General features: G+C 54.4%; 1 protein-coding gene across 3 annotated transcripts in view; it reads right to left on the bottom strand.

Moving 5' to 3' along the window:
* LOC119091687 (paired box protein Pax-6) overlaps nt 1-26,627 on the bottom strand; it is a 42,726-nt gene extending 16,099 nt beyond the window's left edge. For 2 of the 3 annotated variants that reach the window (XM_037214505.1, XM_037214507.1), the window contains exons 1-2: nt 26,548-26,627; nt 8,905-8,962 (exon numbers count right to left, since the gene is read on the bottom strand). In XM_037214505.1, the coding sequence (XP_037070400.1) occupies nt 8,905-8,929 (25 nt within the window). In that variant the 5' untranslated portion in view covers nt 8,930-8,962; nt 26,548-26,627. Of the gene's footprint in view, nt 1-6,706; nt 6,782-8,904; nt 8,963-26,547 lie in introns of those variants that run through there. The other variant, XM_037214506.1, reaches the window with a different exon arrangement.
* Nucleotides 26,628-27,407: the final 780 nt, after the last annotated feature.

Below are 27,407 nucleotides of genomic sequence, written 5' to 3'. Positions count from 1 at the left end.
GACTTGACATCACACCCTCAGCATGGGTCAGCGGTGTCACACGGCTCCGGTTATGTCCTCCGGACCACATCCTTTTCGAGGAGTGCAGTCACCTCCAGCTGCATAGCGAGAGATCCGCAACGGTCCGATCAGGGAGGGGAGAAGCATGGCACGCTCACTCCACGAGGGTAGCAGTATAACTCCCGCAATGATCCGTAAGGCAATCGTCGGGAGGGATTTTAGCTCTCACACGCTCCTGGATGTGACTGACCCCCGCCAGAGCCTCACTAACTCTACATGATTACGTGAGATGTAGACTACGCGCAACATGCGGTCAGTGCCTATGGTAAGGCACTTTAGGTGCCTTGTTTCGATCGTGCTAGACCATGCACATCATTCAGCAAATCAGCCAAAGCTGAGCTTCTTTTTCCCCCTCAGTTCCCACGAAGCGTCACTGCTGCCGCTGAGAGGGGGGGGGGGGGGGGGGCAGCGGAGCGTCGGCAGGGAACATGCTCCCCTGCCCTGACGCACCGCTCCAGCCCAACAAAATGGCCGCCCGGCCGGGCCGGGCCGGCGCGCCGAGTTCGTCACCGCCGCGCCGGCCGCTCTCTGAGCGCGCCAAGCTGCGGTCTTCGCGCGGTTTCTAACACGATTGCGGTGATTCCTGGTCGTGGCGGCTTACGGACCACCGCGGGGAGGGACGAATGCGAGTCCTCGGCCGCTTCAGGTGAACTCTCCGCACGCCCACGCTTTCGCTGTAGTCCTTACTGAGCACGAGCGTGTCTAGGGCCGCTGTTCGGGCCACACATGCGCCAAGCCACACAACGGCCACACATGAGCCAACGGCCACACGTGAGCCGCTATTGGCGCCTGCTGCTACGTGCGTGCATGGAAATTCGGAGGACTGTGGTGTCTAGGTAATGATCATTGAGACCTTCCGCGTCGTTCGTGAACATTACCTCGAACCCGTAACGGTTTAGGCAAGTCTTCGTTGAAACCCAATTCTCCAAACTTTATGCCAACGTGCTCAAATTTGTGGAAACTGTCCCAGGCACGCCCGCGTGTCACTTGACGAGCCTTCACGTTTGAGGGCGATTTCCACCCGCAGCCTGACCATAAACGACCAGCGACAATGTGTTGCAGCCAATTTGTCGAGACACCATGACTAATTTTGCCCGAATTACACGGCGTACACCCATCACGCTGTATGAGTTATCCTTTAACGATGCCCTCCGTGAATAATTGAAAACCTTAGACAATAAGTGCAAAACGGTGCCGAACTATAAAATGCGTCAAATTGTTGCGTAAGCGTGCTACTGTAAGGCTGTCGGGCCATGGTCCTGTCTGTGACCGGCCACTAGTTGATTGCGGTCAGCGAGATACTGCGTCATTTGCATGGCCAAATCGCCAGGCAATCCGCCACCTATGCACATGCCTCGCCGCCAGGCGGGCCAATCCACGTCCAAGCCCCTCGCGACCGCTGTCGCTCGGCGCCGCCGGCCGGGGCCGGGGAGGGGCCCGTCCGCGGCACCGACGCCATGTGCCGCTAAACAGACACAATTACTCTAATGACCGATGCCCGAGGCAAGTGAGCGCGCCGCTACCCGGACGCGGCCGACGCCAAATGGACGGCGCGCGAGGACGCGGGTCGAGGCCGGCGGCCGGTCGCCAGCGCCCGGCGACGGTCGTGCGCGCCGGCAGGGTCGCGGGCGGCGGCGTGGCAGGCAGCGTCGGGCGGGGACGCGCGGCGAGATCAGCAGGGTCTCAAGTAGACCCCGGGGTGTGACGGTGCGACGGCTTAGTTGTGGAGTAGAGGCTGGGAAGGGTAAGAGCGGGCTAAAGTCTGCGGTTGGCGTGTGTTTCCTCTCCGTTCTTTTTATTATTGGGAGATGCGTTGAATCCTCTACTTTTATAGTGGGAAAATACGGCGCTTGAAAGATGTGGAACGGAGTGGGATGGTTCCTGCTTCCCTTGATGGTGGCTCTTTTTCAATAGGCTTTACTCCATTTTAGAATTGCCCGAAGTGTGTTTCGCGCCAATACTGACAGGTAAGAGCTTCTGGGGATGATTAGTGGAGTTTTAGGTCGCGTCGACTGTAAATGGTCACGCGCCCATAGTAAAGGCCACAGAATGCCTGTGTTTATTAACCTAAACGTGACCATGGCCGGTTGCCATGGTCCCTGCAAACATCGCAGGCGTTGCGGTTTGAAACTCAACTTGATCTAGAATTGTGATAATATACAGCGTAGCCTGTCATCACGAGCAACAGCCCGAAATTCCGTCCAAGCAGCCCGGTAAAAGCGACTAATGTTGAAATTTCTCCCGAGTGCGCTGTCACATCAGTGCTCGCATGTGTGCTTTGCCTTAGCCCTGCGCCGAACTCCTCTTGGGAATCCTCGTGATGCTAACCAGGCTGCACTTCTGACGTCGATGACTCTCTGGACCGAAGGCCCCGCAAAGACGGAGAAGAGTTCTTGTTAATCGGGTGCGCGGCGGCGGCCCAGCTCCCGACGCATAAACTTCACGCCTCGCGTGGAAATTCCGCGCGCTTTGTGTGGCCGGCGCGAAGAGTCCTCATTACAAGCGGCTCGAATTTCGTCACCAAGGAGACGTCAGCTGACAAAGGATGTCACCGCGGAACGGGCGAAGTGTGACAATGGTGGGTGACGCCGGGCCGATGGCGGCGCAGAGCTGGGCCCGCCCGAGCGCTCCCAGCCGCTCCGACAGCCGGCGCGCCATGGCGCCGCGCCGCCGAGGGGTGACGCCTCCCGACGGCGGCGGTGCCTGCCGGAGGCGGGAGGAGCAACAGCACGAGAGCCGCCTCAGGGAGATGCTGGGCAGTAGCTGGCAGGAGATGGTCTTAGGAGGAGTGGACATCAACCCCGTGCAGATGAGACGCATTTGTTGCCGAGTGTCGCTCCGCCAACAAAGCTACGCTTTCGCCAATATAATTATTCGCTGTTTCTGGTGAAACGCATATGACAAGCAAGGCTTTCATTAGTCCGTCGGCTATGACATAAATGAAAGCACTAGCATTTTTATTTTCGGAATATTCTACGTGATATCAATTGTCAGAAGCCCGTACATTTTGAAGTTGGCATTGCTTAAAATATCGCAGGGTATGCCTTTATTGGACCTAATGCAAGGCATGCTTTTTATGTGTGACAAACGTTTTGCATCACCTAAATGCAATGGTTTAGTAGGTCGTGCTTATTTCGTATCGTCAACGGTATTGTCGTACAATCGTGCTTATTTCGTCGATCAGATAATTTATGTTTAAGATGTTACGGATTGCAGTGTTAAAATGAACGCTCTGTCTAGGCTTCCTAAGCAAATGAATGCTTTCATCCACTGTCTGCTTTATAATTATCGCATCAGGGGGCTGGCATGACCGTCCTTCGGCGTTTAAAAGTAGATATGCACATCACACAAGTGGTCCTTCCGGAGTTTTCGTTTAGGCTCCCCGACATCGGACCAAAACCACCGGAAAGTCATCAAAAAGAACAGGAGACCACTGAGAGCCAGCAACAACACCACGCTTTGGGGATCTGATCTTTGGCCGGCCAATGCATTTCGTGGAGCTCCGCTCCAAATGTTTCCTGTAACATAATGTCCACAGCGCCGTTCTCCTTCAAACATCCCCCATTCCAAGTGCGCGAACTGGCAGTGATAGTCAAATAAGACAAAACAACGACCGAGCCGGCACCAAATCAATAATCAGAGAAACTTAAAACCAGTAGGCAGCAGTGAGGACGTAAACACGTCGCCAGCTACAAGTGCCACGCATTAGCCAGCGCCGAGTTTTACGGCCAATTTCAGTCTAGCTCCAGCTGTTAACCAGTAATCGAGAAACACGGCCCAGCGCGGGCAACACCGCCCGGCGCCAGGCACACCAGGAGCACAAATAACGGTGAAACGTCTGTGTTTGTGAGAAGCTGTTGTTGAAGTCGGGCGGGAGGTTTACTTAAGGCCTTTGACGGGAGCCGGGGCCCGCCGGGCAAGGCCGCTAAACACGCCTCGCACAACACAGCCGACTAGCGGGGCCTTTTCGGGACGGACGGGCCTCTTCTGTGATCGTGCTCTGCCATCGCCTGCGATGTGTTTGGTTGCACCTTTCAACGCGCGAAGAAAGCCCAGAGTCCCGAAATCTGTCGAAATTCTGTGATGCGTCTCTCAGAACAGAGTAAAGCTCAAGAGACTATTCTTTAGATTGTGTTTGGTCGGAGCGGTGCCTCTCATCATTATTGCGAACTTTGTTTCCATTTCTTACAGCACATTTCTGGGATTTGTGTTTGGTTAGGGGCATTGCACACCAAGGCGATGACAAACCACAACATCAAATCAACTGTTGAAGGAGGAGCATTTTGATGCAATTGTGATTGACAAGTTGCTCCAAGAGCACATACTTACTGGGTCCAACCTATGCATTTTGAATGTGTGACATACATGACAAATGCATCCATAGCACCTAAGATCATCATCATTGCGATAAGCATAATGGCTTGTACCATCGCTTCCGTGGGCAACAGGAAGGAAGGACCTTCTACATGAAGAACATAGGCCATTTGAACGCTACATGATCCCCTACCTGTGGTTGCACACTACTTAAGCAGTCGTCTGTTAGCAAAAAGTCACCATGCAAACCAGATAGGGTGCTTGGGTTGAGAGTGCGTCAGCGTGTTAATAAAGATTCAAGACTGGATGGAAAATAACGCCTCTTACAGACGACTTCAGGCTCCCAAATTTGGAACCTTCGTGATTTCGATCTCCTATTCATGACCTTGTCATGCTTTTTTCGATTTTGGTTTCTTTCGGGGCATCGGCAACGATACTTCGGACTCCACGGCACTTTTCACTGAGACGATTTTTGGCACACTGGCCTACGAGGCCATGTTTAGTATGTCCGTGGCGGCCTGCCAGCGCAGTTTTGACAAATCCGTGGCACGTGGCGCTGACAGCAACGGACAGCACTGACACCCGCCTGCTCAGCCTCGCGCGGCTCGCCCCCTGCCCAGCGTGGACGGGGTGGGATGTGGGCCGGTGGAGCCGGTGGGTCGCCACCGCGGCGAGCCGTGGCCGCCGGCGCACCCGTCGAGATCAAGCCGATACCAGCGCGACGGCTCTCTGTTAGCCGATTGTGCAGACATTGGTATTTGCAGAGTCGATGACGGTTACACCGGCCGGTCATCTAATCTGTTTAATTAACACTGATTTCCCACTTAGTATACTGCTTTCCGGTTTCGATAAGGCATCGACACGCCTCTTCTGCCAACAAATGACCAAGTTTGGGCGCGCTTTATCGTTAGCCCTGCCCTGGGGGGATCGCTTACTGCCAGTCCAGCCGTTGTCTGTGGGTGCACCTCGGCCACGGTTTCCATGCGGACTAGTAGGCTCTCATGAATCTTTGATACATTCTGGTTAGGATAAAAACCGTACAAACATCACTGCCCGATTAGAACGGAGACCAGATTTTTAGTGCAGGGAGAAATATCACACGTGTCCTGGTCTGATTGGTGGTGAAAATGGAGCTTTAAGGTTTCGTGTCACCCACCTTTTTTTCCTACAGCCTTTTCGTGTCATTAGATAAGATGAGCGTTTTCCTCCAATCAAAGGGTAAAAGAGAGCTTCAAAATGAGTGTAGGTAGAGCGACATTTCATGTACTGTACCTTAACGAGGTAAGCTGTTCGTGCGTTTGACATATTTTTCTTGTGTCATACATTTGCTCTTAAAATATATTGCATTCATTTCAATTGTCAGTGTTTTCGTTAACCTGACAGCAATGAACCCACGGCATGAATGTTTCTACTCTAATCACATTCACACCTTCGGGGTGATATACATTCTAGTGCACATTCGTCTCTTTCAAAGCTCTTGCTCAGTTTTGTCTTTGAAATGATCAAAGCTGTCAGGTGGTACGGGGAATAAAGCGCTCCTTCCTCAAGCATTGAGAAAGATGACAAATGCGTCACTCACTGAATTCGCTCAAACACTCTGGATAGCCAAATACCTTCTGCGATTTTTGATCCCGCTCTCGTTATGGGCCACTAAAACATCGACGGCGTATTTAGTCGTTGATCGCAACTAAAGCAAACACCACAGCCAGTCCGTAAAAGTTAACTGTACTGTGCGAAACCGTGCGTCAACTCAGCAATCATAAGGCGTGACGGGTGCGATGATAATATGGAAACCACATCGAAAAGAAGTCTCATCGACATTATGCAGAGGTTGTGGCGGCGTTCATACACGATATGCGATTTTTAATTTAGATAGCCAAGTTGTTGCTGTTAGGTGCAGGAAGGCGAAACTTGAAATATGTAACCACAACCCATTTATAAGAGGCTGGACCATTTTCAACGAGATAATCATGCTCGTGTCATTGTGACAGAACAATAATTAAAATGACTTTTCCATAATAATTTTGAAACGTATGTGTGCTTATCATCCAATGGGCCTCATAACGAAACATATATATGCTCTAAAACATGCGCAAAACTAAGTGGAAACACTACCTAGAACTACGTTGGAATCTTAATGATGCCTGCAACGGACAACAGTCCTGGAAATGACGCCAAAAGTCCCTCCACATCTCTGAACAGCACCACACCAACATCCCGCAGTACCCACACCCTCACCCCGGTCCGGGGCCACTGAGCCGCCTCACCACTCCGTCAGGACACACGTGGTGACCGTCACCAGCGTCGGTCCGGCGCCTGCGTCGCGGCGTACCTGGGTGGGGCGTCGAAGGCAGCGGGTGCACGGGGAGCGCCGCGGCCGGTCGCGGCGGCGTCACCTTCCAGGCGGCGGCGGGCGGCGCGGCGCCGGCCGCCGTCGGCGCCGTGTCCGAGATCAGCATGTCGATCGAGTGGCGTAGTCGGCCGTCCCCCTCCACTGTGGCGGCACGGGCGGGACGGAGCGACAGCGTGCGGCGAGCGCGAGCGCCGGGCGGGTCTGGCGCGCCGCGGCGCGCCGCGCGCGCGCGCTCGCTGATGCTCGCCCACCGCTCACCCCGCCCCCACGCCGGCGCCGGCCGCCGCGCGCGCTCATTGGCCGCCGCTAATGCCAGCCGGGGCGAGACGGGCGCTGATTGGTCGCCGGCCGTGCGGAGGCGGAGCCTGACGCGGCGCGTCATTGGGCCAATTACGGACGCTGGCGGTTGTGACGCTGGGCTGGCAGTTATTGAGTGCGGCCCCACTTCATTACAGCACGGCGATGACGTGTCCGCCCCGCCTGCTCGCCACAGATGCACGCTCGCACGCGGTCCCAGCAGTGTAGACGTACACAATTAAGACACCGGAACAGTGTCCGCTAGACACGAGCAACGCATGTGTTAAAATAAGGGTAAAGTTTGTACACGCGGGGAGAGTAGGCAAGTGAGTGCTACGGAGAAGTCATGGGCGCTAGGTTGATAGGTTTAGATGCTTCTGCGTGAAAACTTTGAAATTGTGTGTACTGCTTGTCAGGTGATACGTTGTGACGCGACGAGAAGCCACGAAATGTCACTAGGATATGGTCTTCGGTTGAATTTGAGGGCTCTCGGCACAAAACTGTCGGACGATGTAATTAACTATGGTGGCAGAAGGACGTCCTCTTATGCTGTTTCATGTTCTGTATGTGGTTAGGAGCAAATTTGGAATGCATTCGTGGAAAACTTGGACTGCACCAACGCCTCGTTAAGCAAATACGCTGTTGATGATATGAATGTTCGGTCCGTTTTACTCAGCGTGCACTATCTCTTAAAGACTAGCCTAAAAGGTGACCAACAAATTTAGACATGCCTCTCTTACTTGAACGAATCAGATGCAATGGAATCCATGTGCAATCCAATCCATCCAATACATTACATCCTCCCCATGCTTCCCTGCCGTAAAACTTACGAAGATCTTTGGTACATACGACCGTGTCATGCCATAGGTATTAGAGACAACGGCAGCCTCTGAACAATCGTTGGAGCAACGCCGTTTTATGTCAATGCTGTTTTATGTTTATATGTCAAAGCTGTTTTATGTTTTATGTCATGTCATGTGTTTTGTTAGTACGTTTGCGAGATGCGGGCCCGGCCGCCCTTGGCATTTACGCGCCATCACAAATTTATTTAGCGGAAGGACCCCCGAAATATTTTGGAATGTCGTCCTCGCCTGGTGTAGGCCCACTTGCCAGTCCAGACAAGTGTTACACTGGCAATTTGTTCGCACTCTGGTCACGCCCCGGGTCATCAAAGCTCAAACTTGCCAGCAAAAGGCCTACGGTTGGGATAACGATGTTGCATCGTTAGAAAAACAAACATATAGATAAATGCAAAGTCCCGCACAGCATCACGGACATCATGTATGTGGTGTGGTGCAAGATTATAAACCCACGCAAATGTCATTCGCTGGGGAAGTTACCTGTGAGTACCCGTTTCTTTCCAGAGTGGAGAATAGGGCATTGCAGGTGTGGCGAAGGACACACGAACTTTCACTGATATGAACCGCATTTGATATTTTGGATTAAAAACCGCTCACTTCTGTACCTTTGCCACGACAACTTGTCTCACCACCACTCACCCGCGATCCCTCCTGTGCCCACTGCCGCTCCGCCGGCGTCGCGGTTTGGTATAAATCGCCCTCCACCGGCGTCTCAGTCTGCTCTACATCGACCATCCGGCCACGACCTCAGGTCACCCGTGACCACTCCCGTCCTCACTGTCCTTCCGCCGACGTCGCAGTGGCTCTACACCGACCCTCTGACCACGACACCAGGTCAGTTGCCAGACCAGAGGGACGAGCACCACGGGAAATCGAACACCTTGCCTTTGGTCTGAGAAACCAGAGGTGCGGGGTTCGATTTCCCGCGGTGCTCGTTCTTCCTGCCGGTTGAGAGGCAGGCGACGTCATGTAGCCTCCTCACCTGAATGCGTCGTAAGTCTCCAACGATAGGCAACTCACCTGCCGCTGTTGTGAGCGGATCCATGGCCCTCGGATGACGCGCGTCGACGCTGACGAACTGAAACATGAACACGCGGGTATCAGCTGAACTGAAACGGGAGCACGTGGCCTGTCAGGTGAACTGAAACAGGAACACGCGCATGTCAGCCGAACTGAAACACGAACGCGTGCGCTGTCAGATGAACTGAAACAGGAGCACGCGGAGCCAGCTGAAAACAGGAGCCACAAACAGGAGCCAACTGAACTGGAACAGGAACACGTGCGCCATCAGCAGAACTTCCAACGGGACACCGCTGCGCCGCCGCCTTAATACTGCTGGCGTAGTACATGCAGGTGGAGCACAGCTCAGGCCGCCTGACAAATAGCATATTGGCGGAAATATTTGGCCGTGATGTACGGTTTTCCGCTGCGATCGGCAGATTGCGCGGCACACAAAGATCTGCATCATAGGCTGTCATCCACCTATCGCAGAACACGGTGCTGTGACGCAACTAGCAATCCGAAGCATTTGCTCAAAACTTTCTCGAAAGAAGAGAGCCCTACTACAAAGAGAAAATGGTAGGGAGGGTGTGGGGAGGAGAGAGAGAGAGAGAGAGAGAGAGAGAGAGAGAGAGAGAGAGAGAGAGAGAGAGAGAGAGAGAGAGGAGAGAGAGAGAGAGAGAGAGAGAGGAGAGAGAGAGAGAGAGAGAGAGAGAGAGAGAGAGAGAGAGAGAGAGAGAAAGAGAGGGCATATACACATATACCTACACATGTTTATGCAACACAATTTTTCTGGGCGTAAATGAAATAACTTGCAAAATGCATACCACATAATGAAAGATCTTTTAGACGCCGCACGCAAAAAGACAGCATGATAAGTTGCAGTGCATATGCAAACCTCATGATATTTATGGCAGCTTTTTGCTTCATATGCACTGATTCTAACATCTTGAGGTCGAGAGAATTACTTCAGCGTCCCAGTACTGAAAAAGGGTAGAGCATCGAAGAGAGTGTCACACGGTAAATCAATAATATCGGAGCGGCAAAGGGTTTGAGTTAGAAAGAATGTCATGGTGTTGTAACGGATCGAACCAACCGAACGTTGTAAGGAACCGGAGACCTAGTAAACCATCTCGTAAATGGACTTCGAGCAAGTGCAACACAAGTCAACGGTCCGTCATTTCGCTCTCTACACTTTGCCTCAACTCGCAGCACATTCGCAACACTCCCGACTTTCCCACGATCTATTCATAAACGGCGACTGATTTGATCATTGACCGGCCACCGTATCTCCGACTCTAATTTTATGCTCACAGCAGGCTGATTTTTGTCTATTGTCAACCGTTTCAAGTTGATCGTGTCTTTGCTAGTGGGAAAATGTTTAAGGTGAAGCTGGTTTAATTGCCCGAAGAAACAAAGTTCAATCTTGCTCTCCAGTGACGTCAGATTGAATGACGCTGATGCATGACATGGCTTGATTCTGAGATTATCAGTTGGCTCGGAATGTTGCACCGTCTCATCACGTCTTACTATGAGCGAGCGCGGTGACATCTCAGCGTGGGAATGGCACCACGCATCACGGCGTCTGACACATAACTGAGCCCAATTTCCAGGACCAGTATCGTTTTCAACAGTGGTTGAGCGCCTCCAAAAACAATATTCGTCCCCGATGGTCACTTTCTAGCCTTGCTTTCCTGCCGCTTACGTACCGTGCATTTTTCGAAACAGTCAAGAAACAAGAACTTGTGTGTGACATTGGGTGGGGCCGAAACTGAGCTCGAAATCACCTAGGTGGTCGCTGAGTAAGGGCGAAATCGACTCCTTTGACATTTTATTGTGAGCCAATCCCAGAATTGAGTCAACCAAGTCGTAGGTTGGCGCACTTAAATAGAAGTTGAAATATGGACCACGCTATGGATAAATACGTAGCGTGATAGCTAATAGGTGCACCAAATGGAACACAGTTATACCATACTACACCATCAAAACAGATGCTCTACCCGGGTTTTAATGAACACTTTTGCTCGAGACGTCTCCTAAACTGCTGCCACCGGTGTTGACTCCGTCGCACTCGATTACACAATTGTATCACGTGTCCTTGATGGGGGATCGGTGTTGACTCAAAGCTCCGCTGAGTCGCTCAGAGTCGTAGTTTGAGTCAACCTCATGCCTTGTGAGTTAGAATCGGAACAACGTCGCCGAAGCGGTGCTGCCTTTTGGCAGATGGACCGATATTGTAGGTACAGGCAACAGCACGGGGAGGGGCGGGGGATTATGGCCGGCGTAGATGTTACGAAATTTGTGATTAATGGTCGGTATCATTTCAGTCTGTAGAGATTAACTGTAGCAATGATATTGTCAGCACACGGGCCAAGAAAGCGAGGACATGAGTGTGGGAGGAAGCTTACGATTAGCCCAAGGTGACGCATGGAAACAAATGACTACAGACACAGCATTGCTCTTACACTTTTCGAGATGGTCAACTGTCCATGGACACGATTGCATCAATTGCAAAGATGTCTGAGATTGGACCTGTCTTGTAGAACTCCAGTCTCAACTGCGATGACGGGATTTTTTCGTCCTGCAGCACACCCGTCATTATCATGGAGCTCGCAACCCGTGTAAGAGCGCCTCTGATGAGAAGTAGCCGCGTTCGTGGTGAAGCAACGGAGGACACTGCGCGGCGATAGGCTCTGTAAAAATGGCGTAGGCATAGGATTATCGCGTACGAGTGGTGTCGTACAGATCTGCGGCAGCAGGAGTGGCTGAATTTTTACGTGAAGCCAGACGTATTAAAACAGTGGCGCTTTGTTTCGATGGCGTAACGATGATGAGGGCCGATTCAACCACCGCGAAAACCGAAGCGAGCATGCAACTAAACTTCAAGAAAAGAAGCGTTTAAGAGTTGCAGAGATGGCAAATTCGAACATTGTGCTCTTCGCTGCTTATGCTAGAAATAGGTCTCCACTTGCCGTCAACTTAGGTTTCAATCATTTGGTGTCGAAACGCCTAAAAAGCGGTTTGGATGTTCCAAGTGACAACCACACTTCTATGCGTCCGACACCGTGCAATCGCTAAATGGATTACGTCCGCCGCGTTACTATTTTAGACCACCATTCATGCATGATTACTTACACAGAAGAAGATAAGGAACTGCTCAAGAAACACTTTGGAAATGACAGAGCAAAGCTGCAGTTGCCGTTTCCACATCAATTTCAATGCAGCAGCGCAGCACCTTATGGAAGGACTACGCTCGTGTCAGACCGCTGTACTCGATACGCTGTGCACTACGACTGAGGTCGCGGCGTGACATGGCGCGTCGAGTTTCTCCGAATTGTGCCGTAAATGTACGCCGACGCCGTAAACGGTCCAGGACAGTGGCGACCGACATCTGCCCTGTCCTGTGCTGATATCCTGCCCTGCACAGACGCCCTGCCCTGCACCGACCTGGACAGCATCTGTCGCAGTCGCGTGCTCGTGCTTGGCATAACGCGTTTTGCTGTGAACACACGTACGAGCTCCCGCACCGCTGGCGCACTCCCCGCCTTCGTGTGGAGTTGTGCCTGGACTTCGCTCGAACATACCGGCCGAAGGTCAAAGGCAGTCACGTGATGTCATGGCGCGCGACCCTAGAAGGGACTTAACGCGACACATAGATGTGCCATTATTACTGGCGATTACCGTCAGTATTAAGCATCCCTCGCGGACGTCGACGATGTAAAATTGACCTCACAAAGGTCGCGATACCACAGCCATAGCTTCACGACTACGTGTTCTGCTCGTCAGGTCACTGCCACGAGCTCATCTCACCAGTGACAGCACCACATACTACGACATCATCAACGGCTTCGCTGAGCAGATCGAGACACCCGGGTGCCCGATCCGACACCGCCGTCTGCTGCCTGCGCGCCGCCACAGATCCTGTCGATACGGCAGTCGACATCGGACAGCCGGTTCCGCGCATGATCCGCCATCCATCAGACGGAGCGGCGGCGCGGCCGTCGGCAGCTGCCGGCATCTCGTGCCCGGACAAAGGAGCGTGCGGTCGGCTGGTGGTCCGACTGGCCGGAGAGACACCGGGCCGGCCCGGCGGCGGCGCACCTGCCCCCCCCCCCCCCTCCCGGCACGTGCTCTATCGCCAGTATCGGCCTCCGCGTGACCGTGGGCAGTGATCTTGTGTTCGAGGAGCTCACACCGCTCCACTGGGAGGAAGACGCGGGGCGGTGGAGTCACCCGGTCCGTCACAGGGAACCTGAACGGATTGGGAACCTGAGCGGATTGGGGATTTCAACGGATTGGGAACCTGAGCGGGCTGGGGATTTGAACGGATGGAGAACTTGCCGATGTGGGGACTTGCGTTGCGTGCTCAGGACACATGCATTTTCGTATCATATAGCGTTAAGCCAATAGGGAGGCTTCTTCATTCATGGACGCGAAAACAGAAAGGGCAAGATGTCCCGCCAAATTCTGATGAAATTTTGACTCCAATGTCCCCAATTACGGTGAACTTACGGTGGTGCACGGATTAAGCAAAAAGGGATTCAACCCACCACTCATCTTTTGAGACAATCCTACACACTTGAACTACATGTCGTGATATGTGGGGACGTTTAGATTGCTGGCCTGATTTTATCATGTGATATTGTTTTCTTATAGGGCGAGAAAGACGCGTCACATGATATATACATACGCGATATACAATATATACAACACGCGATATATCATCATAATGATATATCGCAGTACCAATGAAATTCCATAGCTGGTGTAGTATAGGTTGAGTGACTTTTCCAACTTTTAATTTTCCAAAATTTTCCAAATTTCCGACGTCAGTCACCCATATCTACATTTCTCACTAGATCTCCACTCCAGACCAATGAGTGCTCGGACCCCAGATCTGGCCATCACTCGGTCAGCAGTGCTTGGACCCTAGGTCTGGTGACCACTCGGTCAGCAGCGCCCGGACCCAAGATCTGGATACCACTCGGCCAGCAGTACGCGGACCCTAGATCTGGCGACCACTCGGTCAGCAGTGGTTGGACCCTAGATCTGGCGACCACTCGGCCAGCAGCGCCCGGACCCTAGATCTGGTCAGCAGTGCCTGGACCCCAGATCTGGTGATCACTCGGCCAGCAGTGCCTGGACCCTAGATCTGGTGACCACTCGGCCAGCAGCGCCCGGACCCTAGATCTGGTGACCACTCGGCCAGCAGCGCCCGGACCCTAGATCTGGTGACCACGCGGTCAGCAGTGCCTGGACCCCAGATCTGGTGATCACTCGGCCAGCAGTGCCTGGACCCTAGATCTGGTGACCACTCGGCCAGCAGCGCCCGGACCCTAGATCTGGTGACCACGCGGTCAGCAGTGCCTGGACCCCAGATCTGGTGATCACTCGGCCAGCGAGCCATATGCCACGCTACTTGATCCAGTTGAGACTGATCACGCTTTTTACGGTTAGCAATCAATCAGAGAACTTCTAACGGGGTCTGAGATATATCAAATAGGTACAATTTGTGACCTGATGAAGTGCTTCTGGAAGTGCGAGAAATTCACTATGCAGCACTAGTCAACACAATGCTCATCAGCGTGTCATAAACGAGGGGCTCGACATTTCGATCAGTGATGATTACTGGTGCTACAGTTGATAAATGGTTTCTGAAAATATCACCCACAGCATTGCTTAGTTCCTTCAACATAGCTTTTTACGCATATCATATATTCGATGATGCTGCGCGCTGAACTGAAGACTGTTGATTGTAATCACCACTTAATGGTATCACCGTTGTTACCGACAATGCTGAAGAACCGATCACTTAATTCCCCTAGCATGTCCGCCGGGTTGATCAATTTCTCCAATGAAGCAGGAGAGACTTTCTGAACCCTTTCAACATATTTCTTATCATGCAACGCCAACTGCATAGTGCCTAACTAACGTATTCGGACGAAGCTTAGAGGCTAAAGCAGATGTTAATTTGCTCAGTTATTTATGGGGTTAAGTCAACGCCACTTCCCGCAAAATTGGACTCAAGCGTGACAACCCCGCCAACCACTAATCTGAAGTAGGTTCTTAACATTTAAAGCACGGGGCGAGGATTGGGTGCAGGGTTGAGGAGGGGTGGACAGTTGGACAAAGGGTCGGAGCTGCAGCCACGTAGCCCCCCCCCCCCCCTCCCCGCCCCCCGCACCACCACTACCACACTGAATAGGAAAGCACACGTGGAGCTATATCACGTAGCAGATCTGACATCCCCCAGAGGGTTTGATAAGTATACGCCTTTGTGGCCGGTGCAAGACATTGCTTGGGGACGCTGATAGCGTGCTACCAGCAGGTACACTGCCTGCACTGGACAGCGTCCTCGTATCGCTCCGCCCATGTGTGGCGGCCAGCAACTTACATCGGAGTCTTAAAAACTGGACCACTCGTTTCATTTCATTTCCGGTGCATGGCTGCAGCGCCGGGCTTCATTAATGTTGACCGTTTGTGTGATGCACGTCTCTGATTCGCGGAGCTCAGCATTTTACTTCGTGGAATTCACCCGCCGACTTGCGGCACGCCTTAATAAGTCAGCGGTGACCGGCCGCCGCCGGCATCGAGCCGCCGGCCGGGCGCTGACCTGCGCATTTGTCAACTTTAATCTTTGACATTTGAGCGGGCCTGGCGTATGCCGCCGGGGCAAGTGTCGCCGCGAGCGCCATGTATTAATGATGGCCGGACCGGTCTGAAATGTCGGCCGGGCCGCCGTCGCGATAGTCGCTAGGTCTTGCATTGTGCAGCCGATGGTCGCTCGGCTCACGGGCCCCAGATCAATACCGGACTCATGGGCGACGGCGCACCCGCCGCGGCCGCCGACCGCCTCCGCAGCCGCCGTCCACACACCCCTTCCCCGACCCAGCCGAAGGCGCGCTCGCCCCGGCCGCCGACCGCCTCCGCAGCCGCCATCCGCACACCCCTTCCCCGACCCATGGCCGACGGCGCGTTCGCCCCGGCCGCCGACCACCTCCGCAGCCGCCATCCACACACCCCTGGGCCGACGGCGCGTTCACCCCGGCCGCCGACCGCCTCTGCAGTCGCCATCCACACACCCCTTCCCCGACCCATGGCCGACGGCGCGTTCGCCCCGGCCGCCGACCGCCTCCGCAGCCGCCGTCCACACACTCCTTCCCTGACCCATGGCCGACGGCGCGTTCGCCCCGGCCGCCGACCACCTCCGCAGTCGCCATCCACACACCCCTTCCACGGCCCATGGCCGACGGCACGTTCGCTCTGGCCGCCGGCCGCCTCCGCAGCAGCCATCCGCACGCTCTTTCCCCGGCCCAGCCGACGGGGGAGAGCGGTAGTGCCAGGCAGATGCGGTCCGGAGCCCGTCATGCCAAGAGTTTGGCGGAAAACGACTTTGCGACCGTCCGTGGGTTTGGATTTTATCGTGGATGCCCTAAATTTACTGCCGATCTATACAAGCACATGTGCATTTGCAATGCTAATTTCAGGTATATTGATGTCTTTAACCTGCAAAAATGTCAGCAGACCCCATGTGTGTCATATTCGTTCACGGCGAATTCTAGAGAGCCGGCTGTTTGCTTGCTAAGATTCCAACGTATTCAGTTGCCTATTGGCTGAAATTTCAGCTCAGCTGTTACGACCGTTGCGTTTGAACGGAAGAAATGCAACATACGTGTATGCATGAAAAGCCCTCAGCGCAAAAACTGAAGACAAATACGTATAATTAGCTGATCAGCTGTCTTTGTTTTCAAAACGGTTTATTGCCACGGGATTTTTCATCAGCTGGCATGTGTTAACAGCTGTATGCTTTACGTCAATGATCATCCATCCAGCGTGCATGGGTGCCGTTGACTTATGTTAGTTTTGCATTAATGATCAGTCGATGAGCAGGTAGGAATAACAATAGATGAGTATCACATTGATGGGTCCATTTTTACGTCAGATTTGCCACTGAGTCCGCTTTCTTGCTGCGGTTCTGACCGCAGTTCTGTCTGTCATTGCGCACGGTATTTATTAGAGTGGTGTTACTCTCACTCCACAACGTATTTCAATTTGTGCTGGATTTTTTGCGCTCGTTTTGCTCGATTGATTTACCAGTTTAATGCAGCCCTCATCGGTGGATTTATATGGTAGAGTTGTGCTAGATTCGTGGAAATCACCATAATAAGTTGGGCTAGCGTAAGCCATGCATGATATGAATCATACACCATAAAAGTATCATGTAATTGCACCATATGAGGTGTCGTACCATAAAATGCCTGGCGCCTGTAAACCGTGGCATAGAAATCCACATTCTCGTTGCGAAACATGCGCACGCGCATGAAACGGGAAAGGCAACCGGCAGCGTGCGGTCCTCCCGGTCGAATGGCCTTTGCGACGCATATAGCTGAGTCAAAGGGAATATTTAATGGGGCTTCTGACCATGCGCACTCACGCAAAGTGCGTGCATTTTGCAGGCCTAATACGGACCCGTGGGACCTGACTGTAGATAAGATCTCCTTTTTCTGAAATATCCTGCCATATCCTACTCTATCATGAGCTTACTCCGTGTCAACTGGACATGATCGTGCCACATGGTACGCACGTGCACCTCCAGACGGTCTCAACACGCACACAGCATGCCCATTCCGGTCCAGTGTCGCTGTCCGCTCGGAAGGCTCGACACGAACGCCGCAGACCGCGGACATCCCCCTGTGTGCACCGCAAACACGCCACCCTGAGAACCCTCCGCGCGCGAGCCCGCCAAACACCCCTCCGCGTACCCCGAACGCGCTGCCCACGGCGCCCCTGACCGTTCGCTACCGCCGGGGCGCGGCCGCGCCGGTGGCCTGGCATCGCCGTCGCCGCGTCGGCGTCGACGACCGGCGGCTAATGGCGGCGCGGGTCGATGGCGGCCTGCGGTAACGACCCGTCGGCAAACAGGGCCGCCCGCGCCGCGCCCGCGGCCGCCGCCGCCGCCCGCTCAATAATACACGCACGCTAATGATGCCCGTAATTGGTCAGGCAACGGTCGTCGGCGCGAGCACGCGTCGACGCCGACGGTCGATGCCGCCGCCATGGCCGACGCCCGGGGAGGGGGGGGGGGGGGTGAGGCGGGTGACGGTCGGCAGTGCCGTCGGGCGGTAAAAGGGTGGCGGGCGACGCTATGGACGATTGGCGATGGCGGGGAGGGAGGGGGGGAGGGGGGGGGGCACGATGCCAAGCCCGTTGGAGCTGCAGGAAGGGATGCGGACGGTGCGCGGTCTGGTGAGGTATAGTGAAAACGTAGCAGCGACCTGTGTTTGGCAGTTAGGAGGTACATTCGTGTGCTGGACGAAGCGGAGTGTCGGTGGAAATGTTGGGGGCAGTTTTCTTCATCTTGAAACCCACTGTTACGGATATGCTACGAAATTAAGCGTGTTTGAACTCTTCCGCATTTTTAAAAAAAGTTTCTTGAACGGTTGGGAAGATTCGAATCATAAATTATAACTCGTTGGACCTCCCTAAGAGCGTCTGGTCACCCAGCGGATGAACATGACAGGCATTATCGGACACAACGCCTTCAAGCAGGTCCTAACTGCAGACACGCTGTTACGACTCTCAGCCGCAGCAGCATACCTTAAAAACGACCAATAACATAAGCAAAGCAAATTTACTTTTCCCTAGACGTTGCGTAACAGCAGCACGGCGCAAGGATAGACTGCTGGCCAGCTACGCTAACGGAGGTCCCGGCGTGGCTCCTGCCTCGCGCGCCGCTTCGAGAGGCGCCGGCCGCTTCGGTCGGCTGCGTGACCTCGCCGCCGCTGGTCATGAGCGCTTGCCGCCCGGCCCCGTGTGGGCCTTGGCTCAGCGCATCAGCACGCCGCAGCTGGTCATGAACGCGTGACACGCGGGCCCGTATGGGGCCCTGGCTCAGCGCATCAGCACACCGCAGCTGGTCATGAACGCGTGACACGCGGGCCCGTGTGGGGCCCTGGCTCAGCGCAGCAGCACGCCGCAGCTCGGGGTTCCAGTGTGGGGATCTTGCCACCGAGAGTCTTCGAGAATTGACGCTGCCGACAGCTGTCACAGGAGCGAAGGAACGACCCAAACACTGAGACGGGAACCTATCTTGCAGTACATGCTTGTCAAGTACCATCAAAGGGTTGGTTTGAAAGGTTCACAAAGGTGGGGGGTCACGACCCTCTTTACCTCCCCTTTCCGTCGCCTACATGCCGTGTTCCAACTCCCAATCCAAGACCGGTGTGAATGACTGCGACGCAGCGGCCACAATGGATGCCTGCCCCGATCAGCAGTCAAACTAGTTACTCATCAGCTGCTCTCCTCGCTGAAGCGAGCGCTATTCGGCACCCGGTATTTACTCGCGTTTTTGTTGCCCTGTACCTCTGCGTCGCACATCACAAATTTGTCAGGGCTTGCATTCGAGCCCTTTGAGAACCACTGGCCTCAACGAATTTGCTAGGGCTAGCAAATTGAAGCTGACCCGCAGTAAGACTGGCGACGGAAGCTATGCAGCTGTTAAGGACATGAGTTGTGCGTTGTTATGTCCAAGGGAGCGGGAACTGCGTTTGATTACTGTCTGCCGGCAGTTGAGTGCAGTGATGTCTGCTGGCAGCAGCTTGGGTCTGCGATGCGTGGTGACGAGAGCTCTGTGTCGTGTTCGTGTGATGCCAGGAACTGTATGCCATGACTGCTCGGAGGCAGAAGCTGTCCTGCTGGCACGGACCGAAGAGTCTGCCTTCAGCTCGCTCACCTCCCCAGTCCCGTCCAGCCGCCTCCCCAGTCCCGGTCAGCCGCCTCGCCGCCCCGGCCCGGCCGCCCGGGGCTGTGTTGATTGTTCGGCCAGTGCTGAGTCGCGCCGCGCCGATCGGTCGGCCGCCGACCCTTTCACAGCCACTCGGCGGCGCCGTCGGCCCGTCTCCCCAGCTAAATCGCTCCATAACAAGCTTTGCTAAACGAGCCGCTTGCCCCCATATCGGGCGGCATCCGTCAGCGGCAGGGCGGCGCGAGTGACGCATTGTGACGCAGGCAGGCCGTCCGGTGGGGCGCGCCGCCCGCTCGCTCGAGACCGATCGGCGCACTCTGTCTCCGGTCAGGGGGCGGTCAGGGCCGGCGCGCGCCCCCGGCCGCGTGCCAGGCGCCGGGCTGCACGGTATGCGGCGCCTGCGGTCCGCCCCTGAGGACGATTTGTCCTCCGCAGGCGGCGGCGCTTTCATCTGGGACTGCGGTGGGTTTGGTCGCAGAGGTGATTGAAAACAGGGGTGCGGGTCGGAGGACCCACCAGCAACGGTGAGGTACCACTGTAGCCACCGGGTAGCCGATGTCTATGCGGCGGTTTTGGATTGGAAAGCAGCATTCCATCACATAATTATGCCTAAATAGGATATCCACCCTATGATTGCGCGAACACAGGTCACATTGGTTTCACGTTGGGGTCGTGTTGAAGGCGCCATGACTATGCACTTTACTGCAGAAGTGATACCACCGACGTGGCTACGGCTATGGAAAGCCTCATCGCGAATAACCTAAATATTAATGGAATTCTGTGTGCCTATTCACAGATTAACTGGAAACTGGCCGTTTCGGTAGCGTCACTAAGCTCAATATTGAGACGCCAGCTTCTCCCCACATCCTCCCTCTGCAACTATGCACATAAGTCCATAGAAAACCTAGAGCGGCAGCAGAGCACGTGTGGCATTGTGGGCGCTAGAGCGATCTATCTGAGGGGACAGAAGGTTCAAGACGTGATGTCCGAGGCTTCTCGGGTCCCGTTGCCATCGGCGTGAGGGCGAAAACTGGGTGACACGAGTCACGGTAGATGCACACGTTGCATGGTACGGGTAAGTCTCGGAATGGTCGTGCAGAGGTCTGGAAATGCTCACGCGATTGCGGCAGGTACGAAGCATTTTTGCCGTCAGCCGTTGGTGGAGAGCAGTTTTTCCTAGCCATGCCTTGCTCCTGCACCGATGTAAGTTTGGGCGCGGGCTGTCAAATTTGTCAGACAGTGTTGCCAATTTTGGAAAGGCTGCCAGAAAAGTGATCATTTAGCTCGAGGTGGCCAAGCAGCGTATAACTGTCTTTCAGAATGTTGCGAATTTAGCTATGATCGCGTTTTGTGAGACTGATGCCAACGATGTGCCGTGCAGTATAAGAAAAAGCTATTGTGAATGGAATGAAAGCAGAGGTGAAAGACTACTGGGATGGAGAAATACCGAGACGACGTTGGGCGCCGGGTCGGGCAACATTCTTATTCCTACTCAGAATTGTATTGCACCTTGTGTGAGTCCCTTGTGATCTCATATTGCGGCTGTACCATGCTTACTCTAGCTTGCCCTCCGGTAAGGTCAATTTATAAGCCCAGTGCGTGTTATCGGAATCAGCGATAGGTATCACAACACTATCAGATCTACTATCGCGCCGTGCTATACGCCAGGTGGTATCCAACACCGATCTCCAGGGGACCGCCAGTCGTCCGTCGAACCGGCGGCGCGCAGAGCCGGCGGGGACGTGGAAGCCACTGAAGCCCACCGAACGGGCGCCCGCTGGGTGGCTAACGGAGACGTATTGCGGCAATCTGCGTCGAGAATGCCGCCGACGAGGACCGCGCGGGGTGCGCCGGCCGAGGGCGTCTGGCGGGATCCGAGGGGGTCCGGCGGAGGGGCTGGAGGACAGGGTGGCTCAACCAAGGGGACCTGGCGGGAGAGGGGCGGAGCGGCTGGAGCCCCGGGCGGCTCAACCAAGAGGATCTGGCGAGAGAGGGGCGGAGGGGCTGGAGGACAGGTTGGCCCCACCGAGGAGGCCTGGCGGGCGAGGGGCGGAGGGGCTGGAGGACAGGGTGACTCCACCGAGGAGGCCTGGCGGGGGAGGGGCGGAGGGGCTGGAGGACAGGGTGGCTCCACTGAGGGCGCCTGGCGGGAGAGGGGCGGAGGGCTGGAGGACAGGACGGCTCGGTCGTCTGGGACGCAGCCGCCGCTGAGCGAGCATGGTCGCGGCCCGACCACGATTGGCTTTCGTTAATGGTACTGCGTCTTTACAAGCCAAAGTCACACACACGTGAATGCTGGTGTACATGCTGTGGGCGCCCAATGAACTCTCAGTAAGATGGCGATCCACGTTACGGATACAGGCCATTTGTGAACATTCGCGTTAGCCTAGGGTCCCGTAACAGAGATTCCGTCTCATTGCTTGCCTGAATTTCCAAAATGAACAGTGATGCTTCAGCCCTCAACATGCATTGCCCTCAGGTGTTGTGTGCAGATTCGATGAACACTTGCTCACAGTGGGGGGGGGGGGGGGGGGGGGGGGGGGGGCTCCATGCGGCACCAGGCCCACCACAGCTGTACTAACCCCATTTACAGCAGTCAGTTGACACCCACTGCGCTTCGGTGGGCTGCCAGTGAGTCTAACCGACATGGCTTCGGCACTGAGCCCCGTCACCGCTAGCCATGTCAGCGCCGAGCGCGATTGGTGCGGGGGGGCAGCCAAACGCGGGAATGTGCCGTGTCAAAGAAAAAGTTATCTGTTAAGTCGTAGCGTTGCTTGTAACGGTTTGTTGAACTCTCAAACATTTTCTATGTTATCAAGTGGCGTATAAGTGCCAGAATGTTATGAATCGAGTTATATTTGTTATTTGGAACCGCATTAATGACAACTTTGAGTGTAACTACGATAACCAAAACATCTCATAGCATTTCAACTAGGACTTATGACCATTAACGTCCTGGCATTCTTCTGGTGCCAAATGGCTGACAGGAGTAGTCATAGCCGAATTCCCATTGTATAATGCATAGGCATTGATAATCAGTTGTTGATGACAAATGTGAAACAATAGAAGGCATATTGTGTACAGTGGAGCATAAGTCCTACTTTTGTAATGCTCAGAGCTCTCCTAGTTGTTCCCAAAGGCATTTCATCAACCGGTTCGTGGCAGTGCCCTTGGGATCACAGCCTTTACAAGCCATAGACTATCGTGATTGTATTGATCCCGCCACATCAGTTATTCCATTTGAGTTCAGCGGAAGGTCTCTGTTTATCGGTCGGTTGCTAAATGGTGCATCGGAGAAACGTTTTCCTGTCATGCGAAGCAATGACACGGCCACCTCAAGTTGGCCCGACCCTCTGTTGGTCAGAATGCCACCAAAGTGCCGGTCTGCCAACTTACCGAGCTTGTCTGCCTTAGCTCAACATGCTGACCTGTTTGCGTGCCTGTTTGCCGCTAACCACGCAATGTTCTGGGCGTGCATAAGCCACAGTTGGGTCTGGTGCGCGCAATGTTCTGGGCGTGCATAAGCCACAGTTTGGTCTGGTGCGCGCAATGTTCTGGGCGTGCATAAGCCACAGTTTGGTCTGGTGCGCACAATGTTCTGGGCGTGCATGAGCCACAGTTTGGTCTGGTGCGTATGTCTGCATTTTCACCGAATGGAATTTACTTGGGTCGATAAATAAGAATATTCTTTTGAAGTACACACGGTTTCCTTTAGCAATTTTCGTGAAAACTGGATGTTTTGATGCCTAATACAGGCTAACAAACTTTGATCACGCTTCGAAACAGTGACTCCTCATTTCAATTGCCGGATACCTCAGTTGCAATGTTTCAAACTTATGGAAGCTTGCTGTGTTCCTGCCAGAACATTTACAAATGCAGTGAGCAATTCTTGTCACTTAACTAATCAAAGTTGAAAATATATGCATTGCAATCATTATCACCCTCAGCAATCTATGGTTCGGAGTCACCGCTACCATGGATTGAATATAACAGTGCATTTTGAAAATCACAGATTGCCTAGGCTATTGGAGTGTTCTGGTCTATTACTTGCCTCTAATTTTTTTTTTTTTTGCAATCGTCTTTGCTTTTTCCACAAAAAGACATCACGTTGAGGTTGTGAGTGAGTCAGTTCAGCTTACGGCGTATAACGTTGTCTTGCTTTTGGGAGCATGCTGCGAGGAAGTCACAACTTTTTTAACGACCTATTTGTATTTTAGAAAAACAAATTTTGTGGCTTTCAACAGGATCACAACCAATGTCAAACAATGTTCCCACAACATTTTGGTAGTAAGCGATGCGTGTGAAAATGAGAGCGAAAAACGGGAAAAACTTGGGAAAACATGATTGGTAGGCATTTGAAGTGCCCTCATTTATGCAGTGCTTTTTAAACGCTCGGCAACGACAAGGGATGGGGAGGGGCGAACTGCGGTGCTGGCCAACTGCCCCGACCTCGCACGAATGTGGCACACGCTACACATAAGACTCGCGCTTCGTCTACCTCAGGCGATGCAAGCCTCAACTAACTTCAAAATTTAGGAGCCGCTTGATACCGGCTACCTCCGTGAGCGTGAGCTAAATGGGGAACGCGAGCTCTGAAGCGTGGGTCATGCAAGGGGACCAGCCGGAACACCACACCAGCTTCCAATGACTGTTTTCAGGTTCTGATAATTACTTTGCTGTTTCTGAGACCTCTGTAACGTTGGCAACACGACAGATTTCCACTGGAAATAGAAAGGATTGCCAACACGGAGCCAGACAGACTAGCATACCACTACAAATGACAGGAATCTCGGATAATTTGCAGTTTGTTTAGCAACGGAACTCTTTTCCCGATGTTATGGCCGGTTTTGCCCTAAATGGTTTCGTAACTATGACTTTTTCTATGATTTCCCGACATTTATTTTCCTCCAGCCATCGAAAAAGGATTTCCCGCAAACATAAGAACTAGTATGATTTGTTTACACGCTGTGCTGTTTCCTGAGCTATAAAATAAACGTAAACTTTGAGCTATAATACCAAAGATAAGCGCAAAGGACCCAGGGGCGGATCTAGCTCGGAGTTGTTGTTTTTTTTTGGGGGGGGGGGCAACCGTTCGTCGCCAGCTGGCTGGTGCAGTGCATGGTGCCTCTCGCGAGTACCTAGTAGGGACACCATTCAAGCACCGAAATGCTTTTAATCTTCTATATAGAGTATGCATGTTTACAAACCTCGTATCCCTCATTTTGAGGTATTGTTTTGCTATTATGTATTTCCTATTATTTTGGCTATTATTGTGAGGCACATCTTTTGAGGTAAGTAGACGAAACCTTTATCAAGTTCCTGGGAATGTTTTTTTTTGGGGGAGGGGGCAAACATACTTTAAAAGTTTTTTGAGGGGTCATGGCCCTGTGGCCCCCCGCCCCCCGCCCCCCAGGATCCGCCTATGAAAGGACCTCTTTGCCCTAAACATTAGATCAAATGCTTACATAATCAGACCTTCTGTATCGGTGGACTACGTCGATAACAAATTGCCTCGAGACTCTTTAACTGCAAACGATTCTACGTCTCGGGCCCAGCTATAACACCGATGCACGCTGCCCGAGTCACGACACAGAAGCGGTACGGAGGTGGCTAACAATGCTACTGATACGTACAGTCGACGACTTGTTGAACACGGAAGAAAATCTAGCGGTATCAACGGACTTAACTAGACGGCGTATGGACGACAGGATAACTAGCAGAAGTCACATTAACCGGGCAAAAAATGCCGATGCATTCAATCGAAAACATGACAGGTCAGCGACGTGCCTTCGACCACACGAAGAGGCATAATGTGAATGGGTACGAAAGCGTCGAGCGCGACTTCGAAAGGCGAGCTCTGTTTAGTTTATAGTTTCATCCCATCGTCGGTCCCGTTCCACTTCAAACACGCCGGGTTTTTTTAAACGACACCGGAAGTCTGCGATACGGCCGGCGCTGGGATGCGCCCGTCGTGCGGCCCGGATCCGTGGCCAGATACATGGCCGCTGCACCGACACCTCGCCTCGGGCGCAGGTGTGGCTGGTATCGGGCCGTCAGCGTGGCCTGTGCTCGTGAATAAGCACCGGGGATGATTTACCCGGCGCAGCCTGCGTCGCTTCGCGCCGCCGCGCGCCACGTTCGCCGCCGTCAGCGCCTGCGGGCTCGCGGCGCGGCCAGGGGGCGGATCGGACCGATGAATCAGGCGCCTGGCATCGGCGGGATGACGAGCCGGTGACGGCCGTGATATAGAGCCCGCACAGGTGTCGAGGAGGGCGACAGCACCCGCCCCAAATCTCTAATTAATCGCGTCGCGGCACATGTGGCCGCGGCTTTTGTTTTGCGCGCGGCAGGCGCCTGCGCGCGCGGCCGCGCAAAAAACGCCGTCGCCGCCGATTGCCGTGACGCGGCGGCGACGCGGCGGCGACGGAAAGTGCTGACGTCGCGCCGAACACGCGTCGAAAACAATGCGGCCGCACCTGCGTCCTGTCGCGAGCGACGCGGCGAGGTCGCGCAGCGCGTCCGCACAGGTGCAAGCAGCGCGCGCGTGCAGTCCGACGGGGCGCCGAGTCGGCACCGGCAGCGCCCGAGGCGCCGTCGCCGCCGACAGCCCTCCGATGACGACGGGCACGGGCTGAGCGGTCAACGCCGTCGTCGCTCGGCCTTGGCCGCGCGCCGGCTTGTAGCGGCTGATGTCAGACGACTAGCTGTCGCCGATGACGGCAGTGCGCTCCGCCTCGCCAGCTGACAGCGGCGCGAGCAGGAGGGCCGAGCGCGACGGCGGGCGCCTGGCGTCACACCAATAATCGAAATCCATTACGGCACCAATTGGCCGCGCGACTGCCAGCCGTCGGTCGACCAATCACCGACGGCATCGACCCGGGCCGTCCATTAGGGCGCCCTCAACAGGTCCGGGCACTCACCTGCGGCACCGGGTGTGCTGCACTGCCCGGGCGGGGTCAGAGGTCCAGCGCCGCGCGGCTCGGGGCGCCCCGGGAGCGACTGGCGCCGACGGCCGCCGCTGGCCGCGCGCCGCCGCCGCCGCCGCACACCTGCTTTCTAACCAATTACCTGGCGGGCGGCGGCGGGCGGCCGCGCCCCGACGGGCGCCGGCGCCCCGACCGCGTCCGACGCCCCCGCGCCAGGCCGGCCCCGGACCGGGCCCGGTCTGGCCCCGGCCCGGCCCGGGCCCGGCCCCCGGCCGCCGGCGGGCAGGAGCTCTCGGCAGGAAGCGACGCTGACGCCTGCACGGCGATACGGCAGAGATTGGGACCGCCGCCGCGCCGGTCTGGCACGACCGCCGGGCAGGGGTCAAGGGTCGGTGGGGCCAAGCAACGCGCTGCGCGCCATTTTATTTTTAGTTTTAGACTCCAGCGCTGATGACTGAGACGTGATGACTCCAGGTCAATACACACGCAAGAATAGAGGGAGTGCACGTTATGTGATTTCAATGGATACTGTAAATCCCAGGGTGCGATCAAACCTATATCTACTCAGGAAGCTTGTGGTGGAGCAGTGTTATCGCATCACCGGCAGGCCAAGGAACAAACGCTGGCACTTTCTTATGTTTGTCTATCTTTCCTTTTGCTGTATCTTTTGATTTTTGACCACAGCTAGTGCCAAGCTGCGAGATGAGGATAATCGTATGGGCTTTTGGAGTTATCTTGCCATATGCAAAATTAGACCTAGTTATGACGCATCTTCCAGTTTTGTCCAGTTTCCTTAGATGTAGTACCGGCTATTGCTCTTAAATACGAACAACGCATTGTTCCCAGTTCCCAAC

Source organism: Pollicipes pollicipes, unplaced genomic scaffold (assembly GCF_011947565.3).
Source record: "Pollicipes pollicipes isolate AB1234 unplaced genomic scaffold, Ppol_2.1 Scaffold_3447;HRSCAF=4054_pilon_pilon_pilon, whole genome shotgun sequence".
Taxonomy (NCBI): domain Eukaryota; kingdom Metazoa; phylum Arthropoda; class Thecostraca; order Pollicipedomorpha; family Pollicipedidae; genus Pollicipes; species Pollicipes pollicipes.
The sequence above is the reverse complement of the archived record's forward strand: the minus strand, read 5'-3'. Positions and strand labels throughout refer to the sequence as shown.